The 19,651-nt window shown below is 43.6% G+C and overlaps 1 protein-coding gene across 2 annotated transcripts; it reads right to left on the bottom strand.

The window, feature by feature from the left end:
- Positions 1–751: 751 nt before the first annotated feature.
- On the bottom strand, positions 752–18,517 carry rad51ap1 (RAD51 associated protein 1). Of its 2 annotated transcripts, none has more exons than XM_084330766.1 (10): positions 18,132–18,517; positions 17,970–18,016; positions 17,144–17,276; positions 11,777–11,886; positions 11,588–11,674; positions 10,184–10,300; positions 9,465–9,611; positions 7,878–8,102; positions 2,924–3,070; positions 752–1,348 (listed from the first exon to the last, which is right to left on the bottom strand). In XM_084330766.1, exons 1-10 carry the CDS (start codon positions 18,146–18,148, stop codon positions 1,221–1,223), a joined length of 1,158 nt encoding a protein of 385 aa, XP_084186892.1. In that variant the 5' UTR covers positions 18,149–18,517; the 3' UTR covers positions 752–1,220. The 2 variants fall into 2 exon arrangements, with proteins under 2 accessions (XP_084186892.1, XP_084186893.1); XM_084330767.1 differs by having other exon boundaries at positions 2,924–3,067.
- Positions 18,518–19,651: the final 1,134 nt, after the last annotated feature.

The raw sequence follows: 19,651 nt of genomic DNA, 5'->3' as shown, positions 1-19,651 counted from the left end.
TCCGGATCTCCTCTCTGGTAAACAATACCCTGAAGACTGGCAGGAGCACTCATTCAAGGGTACTACGACTATGCTTGCACCTCATGGTACCAAAGCACCTCAAAGGCACTAAAAACAAAATTACAAACATCTCAAAACAAACTGGTCAGACTACTGCTTGACCTGACTCCTAGAACCCACCTCACCCCTGCCCACTTTGGCAACCTAGGATGGCTTAGAGTAGACAACAGAGTACAGCAACTTGCAATGGGCCTGGTCTACAAGATACACTACACGACCAAGGTACCCATGTACATGTCAAAATACTTCCCAAAGGTCAGTGAATACCACGATCACAACACCAGAGGGAGCTCCACAAATCATGTTAAACCCAGATTCGGCTCAAACAAGGGACTAAACACGTTTCGCAATTATGCCACATCAATGTGGAATGCCCTACCCAAAGCTGTAAAGGAATGTGAATCACTACCCACTTTCAAAAACACTCAAAAAACACCTACGGGAGACTGCAATTCGAAACTGGACCCTGTAAATGTCCTAACACAACCCCCTCCAATGTACAGTAAAAATTACCAAGTATGGTCTTGTCAATATTCCAATGTACAGTTGATAAAAAGATGTTGGTAAAAAAGCCAATATCGAACATCCCTATAATATATTTTTTACACAAGTTTATGAAACAAAGCAGAAGTAATAATTCCAAAATAAGTCACCCAATACATTTTCATGACTACCCCACTGATTAGGGCAGGGGAGGACTTTATTAAAATAAAGTTTATTGTGTTGAGAGCAAAATTTAAAACAGATTTAGAATTTTCTAGACAAAACCAAATCACAGCTGTAAAAGAATAAGATTCTAAGTAATATTTAAATGCATATATATACTTCTTTATTTTTTTTTAAAAAGAAACACACCAACAGTATGGGAAATGTGCTTACCGTCTTCTCCAAGAAGATAAGATACCAATTTCCTCTTTGTGCATTCAGTAGAAAGCTATCCGGCTGCAAGCTAGCCTAGCTTAGCACAAATGAATTGAGTTGGATACGAATCAGCTAGCCTTGCTGTTGGCCTGGTAAGCGCCAATTTCCCATAATGTCCCTTTAAATTGCAAACATAATAAAACAAACAAGAAGACTTAAGACATTCAAAACAACAAAACTGGAACCCGCTGCCACGACGCGTGCGGAGAAGCAGCGGATGACAGCCGGTGGGTATCGACTCAGTGACTCGCGACACTCGGATGTAGAGGTTTGACTCGGACACGGCGGGACAGTCCCAGACGCAGACCTTGTCCTGGAGACTTCACCTGCACACTCTGGGACGAGCCGGGACTCTTGCCTATCTGACCTGACGAGTATAGAGGGGGTGGGGGGGGGGTTAAGGAATCACAAATGCAGCATTCAAAGCATTTTTATAAACAACATCAAATTAGGGCTGAACAATATATAAAACTAAATTGCCATTATTGACTTCCCACAGTAGCCACAGTGTGTGTCAAAAAGTGTTGATCTTTCCTCCACATTTGAGCTACTCTGAGCTTGCAGGTCGGGTACTTGAACCATGTCATTTCCTGGGACTTTTTGGTGTTCCCTCTGGGGATTCGTATCTACCAAAAGCACAATTGAACTGTATTGCTGACTCCTCCCTTCTAGCAAGGCGTCTCTGGAAAAACGATCGCCCTCCCTCATTTGGCAGGTGGATTTGTGATGTTATGTATCATTTAAAAGTGGAAAAGATCAAATATACATTGCAGGGATCAAGTGGAAAGTTTGATGTGGTGTGGCTGCGGAAACCCTTTATTTCTTATGTGGAACGGTGTCTCACCTCCTGAAATAATGACACTGTAAAAGTAATGATTCTGTAATGTGAAGTGCTCTGTGAACTGTTTTTATTTATTTATTATATATATATATATATATATATATTTTTTTTTTTTTTTTGGTTTTGTTTTTGTTTATGTGCGTATGTTTGTTACATCTGTAATGTCTACTGTCACGTCTAAAAAACTGTAATAAAAACGAAACACATTGACTCCAGTATCTTCTCTGGGTTCAGTCGTTAACCCTTTCACTGCCACACTACGGAAGGTTAACTATCACACTACCGACGGATAGTAGAGGGTTAACCTTCCGTAGTGTGGCAGTGAAAGGGTTAACCTGCTGTTGTGAGACAGTGAAAGGGTTAACCTTCTGTGTATTGTCGCAGTGAAAGGGTTAACCCGTAGAACACTTCCAGTGCAAGATATTCCTTCCACTCATATTGATACACATTATATGAAGGAACGCCATGGAGATTGCAGTATGGGCATTTTAAAATATTCTTTAATAGCCATAATGAGAGACAGTTAGATTGAGAAAAGTCTGATAGATCACGCCCAGATATACTAGACCAACATAGCTTATTTTCTTTCGAGTGATTACCAACAGGCAGCCATTTTGGAAGAGAGACAACTATACACACAGGCATTCTGTGCAAGGCCTCTATTGATCATCACTGGGAAATCCAATAACAATAGATGGTGTACACTTAGCCTACACCAGGCAAATGTATTCCCACAGACCTTGAAAAGGAACATGCCAACATTATGGGAAATGCGGTTACCGCCTTTTTTTACCGCCACCGATTAAAACAAGCCATCTGGCTGCAAGCTAGCCTAGCTTAGCACAAATGAATGGAAGCGGATATGGATCAGCTAGCCTAGCTGTTGGCCAAAAACACCTCTCCCGGAGTTGGAAGCTAGGCTAGCTGATCCGTATCCGTTTCCATTTATTTGTGCTAAGCCCATAATGTTGGCGTGTCCCTTTAAAATATATTGCAAGTTATATTGGAATGGCAATATGTGCTAAAATATTTCTATTATATTTTCTCCATATAGTTCTGGCCAATTTCAAATATTGATGTTGGAACTAGCCATACTCATACCTGGAGGATTCCAGGCGGGTGTTCTGCCCCCTGCTGGGCTAAGAGAAACTGCAGGCTTAAAAGCAGTAGTGGTCGTAGGGGTGAGAGGCCTTTCAGGTGATCCTGCAAGCTTGGCCACTGGAGGACTTCTGTCTGATATGGAGACTGCTGTGAGACAGGGATACATTTTCAAAAAAAAAAAAATTTTATCCACTTTTTCTTCTCCTGTTTTTGTGTGTTTTTCTCCCATCCCAATTTAGTCGTGCCAATTCCCCCCTCCCCTTCCTGGTTGTTGCTTGCATGTGCCCCCCACTGGTCGGTCTAGGGAGGGTTGATAGATACTATCACATGTTTGATTGATTGATTGAATTGATTGAAAAGTTTATTAACAGATTGCAGAATGGGTACAGTACAGTACAGCTCAATACATACAATTGTTAAGGGGATGCAGACCAGAGAAAGACTTTCGACTTGTTTACATCAGGGTCCCCCATTTTCAATTCATCATAACATATATGACATACATGACATAAAGATAGACAGTACTGCTACATCTATACATTTATGACATATCAGATTTGCAAATACAGTACTGTTTGTGATACAAAAGTGTCCAGAAAAGGAGTGTATATACATTTGGCATAGAAACTGTACATTGGAGGAGGTTGGTTGGGTGGGGTGGGGTTGGGTGGGTTGGGTGAGGGCTGTACATTGGAGGTGGGGGGGGGGGGGGGGGGGTTGGGAAGGGGACACACACACATTTTACACTGTACATTGGAATATTGACAAAGCCTTACTTGGTCATTTACTGTACAACTAGGTTAGGACATTTGTAGGGGCCAGTTTCGAATTGCAGTCTCACGTAGGTGTTTTTTGAGAGTGTTTTTGAAGGTGGGTAGTGATTCACATTCCTTTACAGCTTTAGGCAGGGCGTTCCACATTGATGTGGCATAATTGCGAAACGTGTTTAGTCCCTTGTTTGATCCGAATCTGGGTTTTACATGATTTGTGGAGCTCCCTCTGGTGTTGTGATCGTGGTATTCACTGACCTTTGGGAAGTATTTTGACATGTACATGGGTACCTTGGTCGCGTAGTGTATCTTGTAGACCAGGCCCATTGCAAGTTGCTGTACTCTGTCGTCTACTCTAAGCCATCCTAGGTTGTCAAAGTGGGCAGGGGTGAGGTGGGTTCTAGGAGTCAGGTCAAGTAGTAGTCTGACTAGCTTGTTTTGAGATGTTTGTAATTTGTTTTTTAGTGCCTTTGAGGTGCTTTGGTACCATGAGGTGCAAGCATAGTCGTAGTACCCTTGAATGAGTGCTCCTGCTAGAGTCTTCAGGGTATTCTTGTTTACCAGAGCGGAGATCCGGTACAAGAATCGCGTTCGTTGGTTGACTTTTTTTATTACATTGGATGCCATTTTGTCACAGGAAAGATTAGCCTCTAGGATGGAACCCAGGTAGGTAATTTCATCTTTCCTTGTGATAATATTGTCACCCACTGTAACCGAGAAGCCGTCGGTCTTGCTGAGTTTGTTATTTGAACCGAAGAGAATGGACTCTGTTTTGCCCATGTGTAATGATAGTTTGTTGTCGGCGAGCCATATGCAGATTTTGCCTAGTTCCGAGCTGAGGGCTTTTTCAACCTGTAACTTGTTCTTGTCAGAGACCAGCAGGGCTGAGTCGTCCGCAAACAGGAACAAGTTGCAGTCACAAGCTGACGACATGTCATTTGCATAAATTAGGAATAGTAGCGGTCCTAGTATGCTTCCTTGTGGAACACCACAGCTCACTGTGAGGGGGGGGGGGGGTAGTGTACCGTTTACTTCCACCATCTGTTCCCTCCCCTCCAGGTAGGATTGTATCCAGCTCACTGATAAACTATCAAAACCAATTGCTTTTAGCTTGTCAATCAGAATGGTGTGATTGACAGTGTCGAAGGCCTTTTGTAGGTCCAGCATGACCATGCCGCAGTATTTGCCCGCGTCCACCTCTTGTTTGATGTGGTCGTTCAAGTAGAGAAGGCATGTGTCAGTGGAGTGGGATGTTCTGAAGCCAGATTGGAATTCGTAGATTAGATTTTTTTCCGCGAGGTACTTTTCGATCTGTTCGTATACTATTTTTTCCATGACTTTCGAGATGGATGTAAGGATAGAAACAGGGCGGTAGTTACCCGGGTCTAATTTGCTGCCCTTTTTGTGCAGGGGTGTTACTCTCGCAATTTTGAAGTCCTTGGGGACGTGTCCCTGTTTTATGGAGAGGTTTATTATGTGTGTGATGACTGGGGTGATGGCTGCTGCTGAGTCTCTGAGGAATTTGGAGGGGATGTTGTCATGGCCAGTGGCCTTGTTTGGTTGGAGGGCGCTCAGTTTTTTGAGTACCTCATCTGTAGTTACTATTTCCAGTTTGAAGTCGTCTTTGTGGACGCCTAGGTTCTTGTAGTATGCTACTATGTGTTCTACCCCATACTGCCCTGAGTGGGAGGGTAGTTTGTTTACCAGTGTTGTGGCTATGTTTGTGAAGAAAGTGTTTAAGTAATTGGCTACATCCAGCTTGTCTGTGATGAGCGTGTTGTCCGTCTTTATGTTTATGTTTGAGAACCTGGTTTTGAGTTTTTTACTGCAGCCTAGTTGATTGTTGAGTAATTTCCAAAGTTCACGTGGTTTATTTTTGTTTTCCTCGGTTTTGTCATGTCCCCTCCGATACATGCGGAGTGAGCCAGCCACTTCTTTTCACCTGCCAGCACGGACTCTCATTGGTGAGGTGTAACGTGTGGGAGGTCACACTACCCTCACCATCTCCCTTCCTCGCTGTGCAGGCGCCCTGACCGACCTGTAGGAGTCGCTGTTTACAACGACTAGATTACCACCCACCGGCTTCCCTCCCGCTGACTCTGCCAATTGAGCCAGTATGACGGCCGGCCAAGCCGGAGGCAACGCTGACAGCCGGATTCGATACCAGTGTCTCTCACGTTGGTGATGAGCGCTTAGTCCACTGCGCCACCCAGCCGCCTCAAAACTATTAATCTTTTAACGATAAAAGTAACATTAAAAGTGCCATGCCAGTGTAATTTATATCCATTTTGCCACATATTTAACACATTTTGTGAGCATGTTTTGGTAGACGTCTACTTTTCACACCGCCATTGATGTTGAAAAAGGGTGGAAATATACTCCATGAAACTTGAAAGTTGCTAGGCACAAATTCTTTTATGAAAAGGAGACATCGAGAGGCTTCGTCTCTGACTTTTATTGTCACTTACTTACGTCTTCGTATGAAGTCCTTCCACTAGACTCGGTTTGGAGGAAGGATATACCAGACTTGGAAGTGGATTTTGATTGGGATGAAGTCTGGGCAAACGTTCGGCTGTCGTCACGCAACCCGGATCATCAACAGATTAATCTTAATTTTATTCATAGGACTTACTTGACTCCTAGACGATTGTACCTTATGGGGCTTAAACAGGACTCTCGATGCTCATTGTGTTTAAAGGGTGAGATCGGTACATTTATGCATATGTATTGGGAATGTCCCCCTGTTAAGATATTCTGGGAAGAAGTAACCACACAATTATCAGAACTTTTGTTTCTGACCATACCTGTACTGCCTTCGGTATTGTTGCTGAATGATGTCTCTCAGTTATCACACTCAATACATGTTAAGAGGCTAATCTTGTCCGGTCTTACAGCTGCCAAAAAGCTAATAGCATCACGCTGGATTCAACCGGAAAAAATGTGCCTGAAGGTATGGATTCTTACCTATCTAGATGTGATTTATTTAGAGATATCTACCGCACGAATTCTAGGTGTCAAAGAAGCCAACATAGCAATTTGGTCAGATATGGTGGAGAAGATAAAGCACAGCATTTGAATTTGTAATCCTTGGTGTTGAACGAAATGGTGGTTATTGTCCAAGGGGGGTCCTAAGGGGGGGTGGGGGGGAAGGAGAAAGGAGGGGTGCAGAAGAGCTAGCAAGAGCATTTGTATGTATTGTAGTGTATCGTAATTATTATGTATATATCCTTTAATCTACATTTATTTTGATTTAAATACTGGACTATCATAGTCCTATGATTTATTGTGGATTTTTACTTTTAATGTTTGTGTGTCTAGTTTTATGTCATGTATCGTAATTATTATGTATATATCCTTTAATCTACATTTATTTTTATTTAAATACTGGACTATCATAGTCCTATGATTTGTGAATTTTTACTTTTAATGTTTGTGTGTCTAGTTTTATGTCATGTCAAAAAAGAATTGAAAATAAAAAAAATTTGTTCACAAATAAAAAGTTGCTAGGCACTAGGTAATTCACTTCACATTGTGAAAACACCCTTACGTTCACTAACGTTACTGTATTACTGCAAGCCAATGTGCAAATCAACCGGGAGCACCTGGGCGTTTATAACAAGCGCAACCACTGAAGGCGGAGGTTTGACGTGCGGTGCTTGTATCAGATCAGACTACATTTTGACACAATGCTGTTGTGGCCCGGCACACAGCCATGCCTGATTATGAACGTTGGGAAGGACAAACGGGCGTCTTACGAAAATACTCTCAACTAATGGGAGTATTTTCCACCCCTTTTCAACATCAATGGCAGTGTGAATAGCATTTACTAAAGGTAAGCTGAGATCAGCTATAACAAACACTGTCTACACATATGAACACAAAATCAGTTAAAGACAGGGGCAATCTCCGGTAAGGGTGAGAGGTTCATTTTAGACTGGTATGATCTAGGGATGCATCAATCTGATATTGATATCAGATATCTTATTATAATATTTAATAATTATTATAATTATAAATTATTTTAGTTATTTAATTTTAATAATAAATAAAAATGCAGTACATTTATATCTATGTGTTAACTAGTCACAAAACTTACAACATTTGTGTCCACAAATTAAGTTCCTCACAAAAACTAATCTGAATGGAATTCAGCCCGATGGTCCACTTAAAAGGGTTTAGTGTACCTGTGGTCTGTGATGTGGTCTGTGATGTGGTCTGCGATGTGGCCTTTGGCTTCGTTGGTTGTTTTTCTTTTGAGGGCTGCTTTTCCTTCTTCAAGACAGGAGGCTGTTTAGCTGGATCATTCTTGGCCCTCTTGTCCTTCTTGCTCGTCTTCTTTACTTTCTTGATAGTGAACTCCTCATCCTCACTCTCAGCTTGATCACTGAAGTCCTCCTCGCGCTCTGATTCTGCAGAGATAAATTAGTATTATTGTGACACAAACGTAAAAAGATTTTAGATCCTTTGGAATAAGGACTGTGTGGAATAAGGACTGTGTTGAATAAGGGGCTGCACGATTAATCGATTTTAAATCGAAATCGCGATTTGGAATGATGCAATAATCAAATCGCCAATTTTGTTTTTCTTTCTTTTTTTACATTTATTTAACCAGGAAGTCCCATTAAGATACAAGATCGGTTTGGGAGAGGGAGGTAAGGGGTTTTAGATTGTGTGTTGTGAAGTTTAGACTTCAGAGAGGGAGAGTAAAGTACAGAAAAAAGGTACAGTTCTGTACCAAGTATCGATTCCCAGGTAAAGAGAAACATTTTCAGGCTCGGTGTCCTGAAAAGACCCACCGTGTAGGCCAGATGCAAGCCGCATTTTACAATAAACCTCTGTGGGGCTGCTTAAAAAAATATATTATAATCGCAAATGTAATCGCAATCGCAATATCTGTCAGAAAAATCGCTATTAGATTATTTCCCAAAATCGTGCAGCCCTAATAAGGACTGTGTTGAATAAGGACTGTGTGGAATAAGGACTGTGTGGAATAAGGACTGTGTGGAATAAGGACTGTGTTGAATAAGGACTGTGTTGAATAAGGACTGTGTGGAATAAGGACTGTGTGGAATAAGGACTGTGTTGGAATAAGGACTGTGTGGAATAAGGACTGTGTGGAATAAGGACTGTGTGGAATAAGGACTGTGTGGAATAAGGACTGTGTGGAATAAGGACTGTGTGGAATAAGGACTGTGTGGAATAAGGACTGTGTGGAATAAGGACTGTGTGGAATAAGGACTGTGTTGAATAAGGACTGTGTTGGAATAAGGACTGTGTGGAATAAGGACTGTGTGGAATAAGGACTGTGTGGAATAAGGACTGTGTGGAATAAGGACTGTGTGGAATAAGGACTGTGTTGAATAAGGACTGTGTGCAATAAGGATTGTGTTGGACTGAACCATTGAATTGTGTGCTTATTCCATGTAACTGTACATGGTTCAGAGTCTACAATGAAATGACAAACAATCGATATCCTACAGGGTACAGCTTTAAGAAATATAATATATAAAAGAAATAGGGGGGATTCTCTTAAATCATTTGATACGTTAGTCTTAGACTTTGACCACCTCCCTAGGTCTACATTCTGGCTATACTAATTGGCTTTTTATTGTAGACTTGTGTTTATTTGCTGCTAATGTTGATGTGACATGCTTTGTCACAAGAATACACATTATATGACCTCACCTTAGACAAAGAAAATACTAAAATATGGACCAATGTACTTGGGTTGAGACGATAACCTGGTGTTAGTTTGGGCTGGTCGTCCTCACCCTTTTCCTTCTTCAAGACAGGGGGCTGTTTAGTTGGATCATTCTTGGTCCTTTTGTCCTTCTTGCTCGTCTTCTTTACTTTCTTGACAGTGAACTCCTCGTCCTCACTCTCAGCTTGATCACTGAAGTCCTCCTCGCTCTCTGATTCTGCAGAGATAAATCAGTATTATTGTGACACAAACTTCGTTAGTTTAAAGTTAGCTGGGATCCGTTTGTTGGAATGGATGAGGCCTGGAATTAGACCCGTGTTTTTATTGTAAATAAACTATCCTATTTGATATAAACAGTCCGATTCAGTGTACGATTGTTGGAAAATGCACCGGGCAGAGATAGGGGTGTCTCAGACAGTAAGCCGCGGGAGGACGGAATTCCCCCACGAACGATTGCCTCAACGAAACAAACACCACAACGCAGAGGACAGAGATGGCACGGGCGGAGGCGATGAAGGCTGAAACGACCATAATCTTACAAGAGTCTACACTGTAATCCTACTTCATATTATATATTAAAAAAAAGGGGGGGGGGGCATTCTCTTAAATCATTTTTCTTTGACCACCTCCCTAGGTCTACATTCTGGCTATGCTTTTTATTGTAGACTTGTGTTTATTTGCTGCTAATGTTGATGTGACATGCTTTGTAAAGAATTGTATGTAAATAAATAAACACAGTATATGGCCTTATACAAAGATGGACCAGTGTACTTGGGTTGAGATGACAACCTGGTGTGAGTTTGGGCAGGTAGTCCTCGTCCTCGTCCTTCAGTGCGACGCTCCTCTGCCGCTCTGTGGCTGCGTGTCTCTGTCTGGACGGGTCTGTTGGTGTGATCAGGTCGAGGCCTAAGGAAACACATAATAAAACACTTATATAACTTCAATATTAGGGCATCGTTTTCTCCTTTATTGAATAAGATGGCGAGTGACAGGAAATCAGGGGGGAGAGAGAAGGGGGGAGAGTGACGCGTAACACAGGTCTCGGGCCGGAGTCGAACCTTAGACTTATGTGGTGTTCACCTTAGCGTGGTGAGCTCCGAGCCTTGACATTTAGCCTTTATCCTATTTTCATACTAGCGCTCGTTTCCCTATGCTTTTTCTTTTGTTGTTCTTAGCTCTATTCTATTTAAATCTTTCAAAAAATGTCTATGTACCCCAGTTGCTATTGCATGTACATACTTGTGTTTTATTACACGTATATGTATGATATGATACATTTATTTATATTGCGCCCCTCAACCAATAGTAACATGTACATACATACCAACTATTTCGCCTGTTTTATTCTCCACCCATGATCCTCCATAGCAACACTACTATCACCGACATCCAAGAAGGGTGATACCCCCTTGAACGGCCCTTCTAAGGTTTCTCTCCTCCACTTTGCCTGTGGTGCTTTTTTCCTATTGCTAGGTTTTTAGTGAGTTTTTCCTTACCTTGGCTGGGGTATGTCTGGGAGTGTTGCATTTATTTATTTTACATTTATTTTGGATTTCATGGTGTTTTTTTGTTTGTTCTTGATTTATCGTGATCTTTCTTCTTGACTTGATTAAAAGAAGACGTATCCAGCCCATGGAGACATTAACTTGTGATTTCGGGCTTTACTTCCCGCTGTACTATACTATCCCTATTCTTACATGTTGACGTTAAATTGGCTGAGAATATTCAACTGTACTTTGAAACAAGGAAGACACAACAATAACAACAAAGTGTGAGGTGTTAGTGAAGTCAGGGTTTCCACAGACATTGCAAAATGAAATTCAATGAATTTCAAGTACTTTTCCAAGCACTCTTTTTATTTTAAAAGGGCATTTAAAAGGATACAATGCACTTTTAAATGCGTTTTTTATAGAAAAAAGAAATCGGATCCAATATGTATGGCTTTAAAACCAATTTCCGACAATTAGTTACACTTGAAATTTTAAAAATCTATTTCTTGATTCAGAAATGTTTTATCATGGATGAACAAAACTTTCAATGCAAATGAATGAATTTCAATGACTTTTTAAGCACCTTGTTAAAAAAATTGGCTGTTTTCAAGGAATTCCAGGCCTTGACTTATTTTTTTAAACAAATCAAGCACTTTAAGCACTTCAAGGACCTTGTGCGAAACCTAGAATCAAGAAGAATTACCCAGAAGACTGATGTCCACGCTGCAGTTGGAAAGGTGCGATGATGATGGGTCTGCGATTTCATCTCCCTGAGGTTGGATCTCAGCATCTTTCAAAGAGAGAAATGGTAAAGATTGGTTAACTACCGGTATGTTGACAATAAACTATTATGTAATAATCACCTCTACCAGTTTGCTAATCACAGTTTTACCTTTGTCGCTGGGAGACTGGCGGTCCTCTTTCCCATTTGAAGTTTGGAGCATGGAAAGTGCCAGGGCTGCTTCTAGATCTCTCTCACATAACTTGTCATCCAACGATTTTCTGCACACAAAAAAAAACATTTGTGCAATAGACCTTTAAGCATACTGATTGTTCCGGGGCAGCGGTGGCCTGAAAGTTAGAGAAGCGGGGTTGGGACCTGAAGGTTAGAGAAGCGGGGTTGGGACCTGAAGGTTAGAAAGGTTAACGGTTAAACATTAGAGTAGCAGGGTTGTTGTCGGAAGGATGCCACATTGGTCCCTCAGACCGACCAGATAATAGGCTTCTAATTTTTCTGCCCAGATAATGCCGGGATCAGACGACACAAATTCACCCGGATTTTGGCACAATTCTGTTGTGGCCGACATATTTCCAGCATCATGACCAGTTATGAATGTCGGGAATGACGAAGGGGCGTCTTTACCCCTTGTAGTGTGAAATAATGAAAGAACAACGATATGGAGTCTGGGACTCCCCACGACGAAAAGTATTTTTAAATGTCTTCTAGTGTAACAATTCCTACAACATTTGACTTTGAACAAAAACAATAAATCCAAACCAAACCCCTCCTCTCGATCCCTGGCCGACTCCATGGCAAGACGGCATGCAGCCTTCTTCACTGGTGTCATTCAGCCTTTCACAGCCCATGATGCCACAGTGCACTGCACACCCAGCATTTTCCCTGTCTCTTCCTCAGTTCAGTTCAGTTCAGTTATTTTGGGTTTTGGACACATAATAATGGTCATTCCATAAATCGCCAAAGTTTGACCAGCTGCTATTGCAGGCATTGTCCAATTGTCCGAAAAGGGCTAGGGAGAAGCACTAGGCTCGTCGGGCCCTACCCCTGAAGACTTACATTTCTTTTTTTACATTTACATACATAGTACATACAGTATAGTATACCTGCAGTATAATAGTATATAGTATACAACACAATGTGATATGAGATATATAGTACATGATATATATACAATATAATATAGTACCATAATATAATAGTATATAGTGCAAATATAGTTTAATATAATATAAAAATTAATTATAATATAATGTAATGTAATATGATATAACGTACAATACAGTATCATATGTTTTTTTTTTTTTTTTTTATTAAATGCAATTAAAGCTCTTCTTCCCTTCTGTACCTATCTTCCTCTGTGTCTGAACTGGCAAGAGTCCATTTGGGGAATGCAATTTGGGAGCAGCGGTGGCCTAATAAAGTTTAGAGCAGCAGGCTTGTGACCAGAAGGTCAGCGGTTCGAGCCCCTGGATCAGGAAGGAAAGTCTGGGTGGAGAAGTAAATGAACAACGCTCTCCCCTCCATCCATACCCATGAAGTACCCTTGAGTATGGCACATAACACGCAACTGCTCCAGTGGAGCTGGTCAGTGGCCAACAGTGTCAGACGGTGGTTGTACTGGTCACTGGCCAACAGTGTCAGGCTGTGGTTGGACTGGTCACTGGTCAGTGGCCAACAGTGTCAGGCTGTGGTTGTACTGGTCACTGGTCAATAGTGTCAGGCTGTGGTTGTACTGGGCAGCGCCTAGTGGTCAACAGTGTCAGACTGTGGTTGTACTGGGCAGCTCCTAGTGGTCAACAGTGTCAGACTGTGGTTGTACTGGGCAGTGCCTAGTGGTCAACAGTGTCAGACTGTGGTTGTACTGGGCAGCTCCTAGTGGCCAACAGTGTCAGACTGTGGTTGTACTGGTCAGCTCCTATTGGTCAAGAGTGTCAGACTGTGGTTGTACTGGGCAGCTCCTATTGGTCAACAGTGTCAGGCGGTGGTTGTACTGGACAGCTCCTAGTGGCCAACAGTGTCAGACGGTGGTTGTACTGGTCACTGGTCAGTGGCCAACAGTGTCAGGCTGTGGTTGGACTGGTCACTGGTCAGTGGCCAACAGTGTCAGGCTGTGGTTGTACTGGTCAATAGTGTCAGGCTGTGGTTGTACTGGGCAGCGCCTAGTGGTCAACAGTGTCAGACTGTGGTTGTACTGGGCAGCTCCTAGTGGTCAACAGTGTCAGACTGTGGTTGTACTGGGCAGTGCCTAGTGGCCAACAGTGTCAGACTGTGGTTGTACTGGTCAGCTCCTATTGGTCAAGAGTGTCAGACTGTGGTTGTACTGGTCAGCTCCTATTGGTCAACAGTGTCAGACGGTGGTTGTACTGGACAGCTCCTAGTGGTCAACAGTGTCAGACTGTGGTTGTACTGGACAGCTCCTAGTGGTCAACAGTGTCAGACTGTGGTTGTACTGGACAGCTCCTAGTGGTCAACAGTGTCAGACTGTGGTTGTACTGGACAGCTCCTAGTGGTCAACAGTGCCAGACGGTGGTTGTACTGGACAGCTCCTAGTGGTCAACAGTGCCAGACTGTGGTTGTACTGGGCAGCTCCTAGTGGTCAACAGTGTCAGACTGTGGTTGTACTGGACAGCTCCTAGTGGTCAACAGTGTCAGACTGTGGTTGTACTGGACAGCTCCTAGTGGTCAACAGTGTCAGACTGTGGTTGTACAGGACAGCTCCTAGTGGTCAACAGTGTCAGACTGTGGTTGTACTGGGCAGCTCCTAGTGGTCAACAGTGTCAGACTGTGGTTGTACTGGACAGCTCCTAGTGGCCAACAGTGTCAGACGGTGGTTGTACTGGGCAGCTCCTAGTGGTCAACAGTGTCAGACTGTGGTTGTACTGGGCAGCTCCTAGTGGTCAACAGTGTCAGACTGTGGTTGTATTGGGCAGCTCCTAGTGGTCAACAGTGTCAGACTGTGGTTGTACTGGGCAGCTCCTAGTGGCCAACAGTGTCAGACTGTGGTTGTATTGGGCAGCTCCTAGTGGTCAACAGTGTCAGACTTGTGGTTGTACTGGACAGCTCCTAGTGGCCAAAAATGTCAGACTGTGGTTGTACTGGTCAGCTCCTAGTGGTCACCAGTGTCAGACGGTGGTTGTACTGGGCAGCTCCTAGTGGTCAACAGTGTCAGACTGTGGTTGTACTGGGCAGCTCCTAGTGGTCAACCGTATCAGACTGTGGTTGTACTGGACAGCTCCTAGTGGCCAACAGTGCCAGACGGTGGTTGTACTGGGCAGCTCCTAGTGGTCAACAGTGTCAGACTGTGGTTGTACTGGACAGCTCCTAGTGGTCAACAGTGTCAGACTGTGGTTGTACTGGACAGCTCCTAGTGGTCAACAGTGTCAGACTGTGGTTGTACTGGGCAGCTCCTAGTGGCCAACAGTGTCAGACTGTGGTTGTACTGGACAGCTCCTAGTGGCCAACAGTGTCAGACGGTGGTTGTACTGGGCAGCTCCTAGTGGTCAACAGTGTCAGACTGTGGTTGTACTGGGCAGCTCCTAGTGGTCAACAGTGTCAGACTGTGGTTGTATTGGGCAGCTCCTAGTGGTCAACAGTGTCAGACTGTGGTTGTACTGGGCAGCTCCTAGTGGCCAACAGTGTCAGACTGTGGTTGTGTACTGGACAGCTCCTAGTGGCCAAAAATGTCAGACTGTGGTTGTACTGGACAGCTCCTAGTGGCCAACAGTGTCAGATGGTGGTTGTACTGGGCGCGTGTAGTTTTTAACCAACAAACTTGCAGTTCCGCGTTCGGGTTCTGCGATCTGATTGGCCACTGACGTACGCTCTCTCTACACCCAAACAGCGCGTTACGCTAGTTCTGCCTCTAACCTCTAACAGCCTGCAAGCATTATCCAATTCATATCAATCAAAATAACGTATTGTTTTTATCTCTCTATATTAACGTGATTCCATCAACACAACATAAATGTTCAAAACACGACAAGACAGTTTGCATCACTTCCCACGGTTCTCGGCACTTATTCTACCGGTAGTGCGGTAGTTGTTGCCACGGTATTGGGTCTTTGGGTGAATACTTCATTGGCGGGGAAGAAGAACACTGATAGCGGTGTGTGGACCGTCCTGTGAGCCCCAGGCCACCGTCCCGCGAGCCCCAGGCCACCGTCCCGCGAGCACCAGGCCACCGTCCCGCGAGACTTGTTTCCCGTGCGCCTAAAATTCGACCTGGTCTCGTCCCGTGGGGCTCGGTGGCCTGGGGCTCGCAGGACGGTCCACACACCGCTATCAGTGTTCTTCTTCCCCGCCAATGAAGTATTCACCCAAAGACCCAATACCGTGGCAACAACTACCGCACTACCGGTAGAATAAGTGCCGAGAACCGTGGGAAGTGATGCAAACTGTCTTGTCGTGTTTTGAACATTTATGTTGTGTTGATGGAATCACGTTAATATAGAGAGATGAAAACAATACGTTATTTCGATTGATATGAATTGGATAATGCTAGCAGGCTTCAGGCTGTAGAGAAAGCGTACGTCAGTGGCCAATCAGATCGCAGAACCCGAACGCGAACTGCAAGTTTGTTGGTAAAAGACTACACGCGTACTGGGCAGCTCCCGGTGAATGCATGCAACTGTGTGAGTGTAAAATAAATAAATAATGTATTCTCAACCTTAATTGAACCTTCATTTCTCGCAAACTATAGAATTTGGGGTCCAATACACCACATTCATAGTGGTTAAAGAACATGTACAAGGAAAATGGGCAGATTCCAAGATATACCAGTCTACATCAATGTGGAACGCCCTACCCAAAGCTGTAAAGGAATGTGGATCACTACCCACTTTCAAAACCTCTCTCAAGGGACACCTACGGGAGACTGCAATTCAACACTGGCCCCTGTAAATATCCTAACCCAACCCCCTCCAATGTACAGTCATTTACCTAGTATGGTTTTGTCAATAGTTCAATGTACAATTGTGTTTGTTTGTACAGTGTCTCCTCCCCCCCCCCCCTCAATGTACAGTGTTACTTGTTTATACAGTGTGCCCCCCGCCCCCCCCCCCCCCCCCCAACCACCTCCAATGTAAATTACCCAGTATGGTTGTCAATATCCCAATGTACCCAACCCCCCCCACCCAACCTCCAATGTACAGTTTCTACGTCAAATGTATATACTCCCTTTTCCTGACTCCTTCTGTATCACAAACAGTACTGTATTTGCAAATCTGGTATGTCATAAATGTATAGATGTAGCAGTACTGACTATCTGTATGTCATGTATGTCATATATGTCTATATGAATTGAAAATGGGGGACCCTGATGGAAACAAGACAAACGTCTTTCTCAGGTCTGCATCCCCTTAACAATTGTATGTATTGAGCCGTACTGTATTGTACCCATTCTGCAATCTGTTAAATAAAGTTTTCATTCATTCATTCATACATCACTCACTGTGGGATGTAAATAGTTAAGCCATCAAAACCACCTGTTGTCAAACATTCAACCGTCATCCCGGATCCCACCTTTTCTTGTGACTGGACTGCGAGTCTGTCTCTTGACTGGAGGACTTGGTCGACGATTCCCTGCGGTCACGTTGCTTTGCGTCCTCCTTGGCTTTTTTGCTGGGTGGTGCTTTCACACTGGCGAAATCCTCATCTGTTTCAGATGTGAATGGAAATAAATTAGTTGGCAAGTAGTGCCTGGGGTGAGGGGGGCAGAGCTGATGGTGAGATAGCCCCTTTCGTGACTGTGATGCACGCCAACAGGGTTTGGAGGAGTGTTGGCGTGCATCACAGTCACGAAAGGGGCTAATGGTGAGAGAATTAGGGTATGGCTAGCCCCTTTCGTGACTTTCGGCTTGCAAACCGAAAGTCACGAAAGGGGCTAGGGTATGGCAAGGGTTGAGTGTCAAATCCATGTAAGCAAGGGACATTATTGATTTAAAGGAACATGCCAACATTATGGGGAATGTGCTTACTGTCTTCTCCAGAGTCAGACAAGAAGATAGATACCTATTTCCTCTCTGTGCGTTCAGTAGAAAGCGATCGGGCAGAAAGCTAGCCTAGCTTAGCACAAATGAATGGAAGCAGATACGGATGAGCTAGTCTAGCTGTGGGCTAGCTGATCCGTATCCGCTTCCATTCATTTGGGCTAAGCTAGGCTAGCTTGCAGCCGGATAGCTTTCTATGGAACCCACAGAGAGGAAATTGCTATCCATCTTCTTGTCCGACTCTGGAGAAGACGGTAAGCTAATTTCCCATCATGTTAGAGTCTTTCTTTAAGGGGGGATGAAAGCCCCCCTTTTGTCATAAGTTTATAAAAATAAAATAAAAAGTCTATATAACATACCGTCACCATGGTCTTGGAAATCTGAATAGTTCACGACCTTACTCTTCCTGTCAACAACAATACAAAACATGTGTTGGCAAATAGCAACAGACAACAGTGAGCTAAGGAGTAGCAGTGGATATATTCACACAAGACCAAGAAGAAGGCAAGTTTAATACAAACCTTGATGGTCGGTCCATTGTTGCTAGTACCCAGTTCCTAACCGAGGTGGCTGTTGTTATAAAGTAAGCTACGGTTGCGTTAACTAACTTAACTTAGCAGCAATCCAGTACTTAGTAGCGGGACATCCGTGTTGTTATAAAACCTCTGACATGGTGGTAGCTTAATGTTACCGAGCTAACGTTCTTATTTGGAGAAGAAAGAGCAGGTCTGTACAGCTATCAGCTCAGTCATCTAACTAAGTTAACGTTAGTGTCTGAAACAACACCCCTTCAACACATTGTAAATGTGAAAAGCAAACGCATTCTTGCTAACGTGTGGAAATGCGACCTTCAAACGCCAATTCTATCCACACAAAACTGCTGCTTCTTCCCACCGAGGTTCGAGCAGCCCGCCTGAACAGTGACGCGGTGTTGTTGACCAATCTGACCGTTCGCCTCGCATGATTCGTTTGTTGTTAGAAAACAGCTGACTTCCGTCTGTTCGCCTCCGAAATAATAAACTATTTCAAGTTAGCTTGGTGGATAGCGAGTTAGATACATTATTATGTGGAATAATAATGGATGTATTTACGCGCTGCACCTACAAAAGGCCTTCGACACTGTCAATCACACCATTCTGATTGACAAGCTAAAAGCAATTGGTTTTGATAGTTTATCAGTGAGCTGGATACAATCCTACCTGGAGGGGAGGGAACAGATGGTGGAAGTAAACGGTACCCTATCCCCCCCCCTCACAGTGAGCTGTGGTGTTCCACAAGGAAGCATACTAGGACCGCTACTATTCCTAATTTATGCAAATGACATGTCGTCAGCTTGTGACTGCAACTTGTTCCTGTTTGCGGACGACTCAGCCCTGCTGGTCTCTGACAAGAACAAGTTACAGGTTGAAAAAGCCCTCAGCTCGGAACTAGGCAAAATCTGCATATGGCTCGCCGACAACAAACTATCATTACACATGGGCAAAACAGAGTCCATTCTCTTCGGTTCAAATAACAAACTCAGCAAGACTGACGACTTCTCGGTTACAGTGGGTGACAATATTGTCACAAGGAAAGATGAAATTACCTACCTGGGTTCCATCCTAGAGGCTAATCTTTCCTGTGACAAAATGGCATCCAATGTAATAAAAAAAGTCAACCAACGAACGCGATTCTTGTACCGGATCTCCTCTCTGGTAAACAAGAATACCCTGAAGACTCTAGCAGGAGCACTCATTCAAGGGTACTACGACTATGCTTGCACCTCATGGTACCAAAGCACCTCAAAGGCACTAAAAAACAAATTACAAACATCTCAAAACAAGCTAGTCAGACTACTACTTGACCTGACTCCTAGAACCCACCTCACCCCTGCCCACTTTGACAACCTAGGATGGCTTAGAGTAGACGACAGAGTACAGCAACTTGCAATGGGCCTGGTCTACAAGATACACTACGCGACCAAGGTACCCATGTACATGTCAAAATACTTCCCAAAGGTCAGTGAATACCACGATCACAACACCAGAGGGAGCTCCACAAA

The sequence above is a fragment of the Notolepis coatsorum genome, assembly GCF_963971535.1.
Source record: "Notolepis coatsorum genome assembly, chromosome: 15".
NCBI lineage: Eukaryota > Metazoa > Chordata > Actinopteri > Aulopiformes > Paralepididae > Notolepis > Notolepis coatsorum.
This window is presented reverse-complemented; position numbering and strand designations above follow the sequence as displayed.

Bases quoted from the DNA above. Each gene is read 5' to 3' on its own strand.
- rad51ap1 (XM_084330766.1), bottom strand. The intron at 11,675-11,776 runs GTAAAACTGTGA...TCTCTTTGAAAG, and splicing joins CCAGTCTCCCAGCGACAAAG to ATGCTGAGATCCAACCTCAG. The intron at 9,612-10,183 runs GTTGTCATCTCA...TTATCTCTGCAG, and splicing joins CCTGCCCAAACTCACACCAG to AATCAGAGAGCGAGGAGGAC.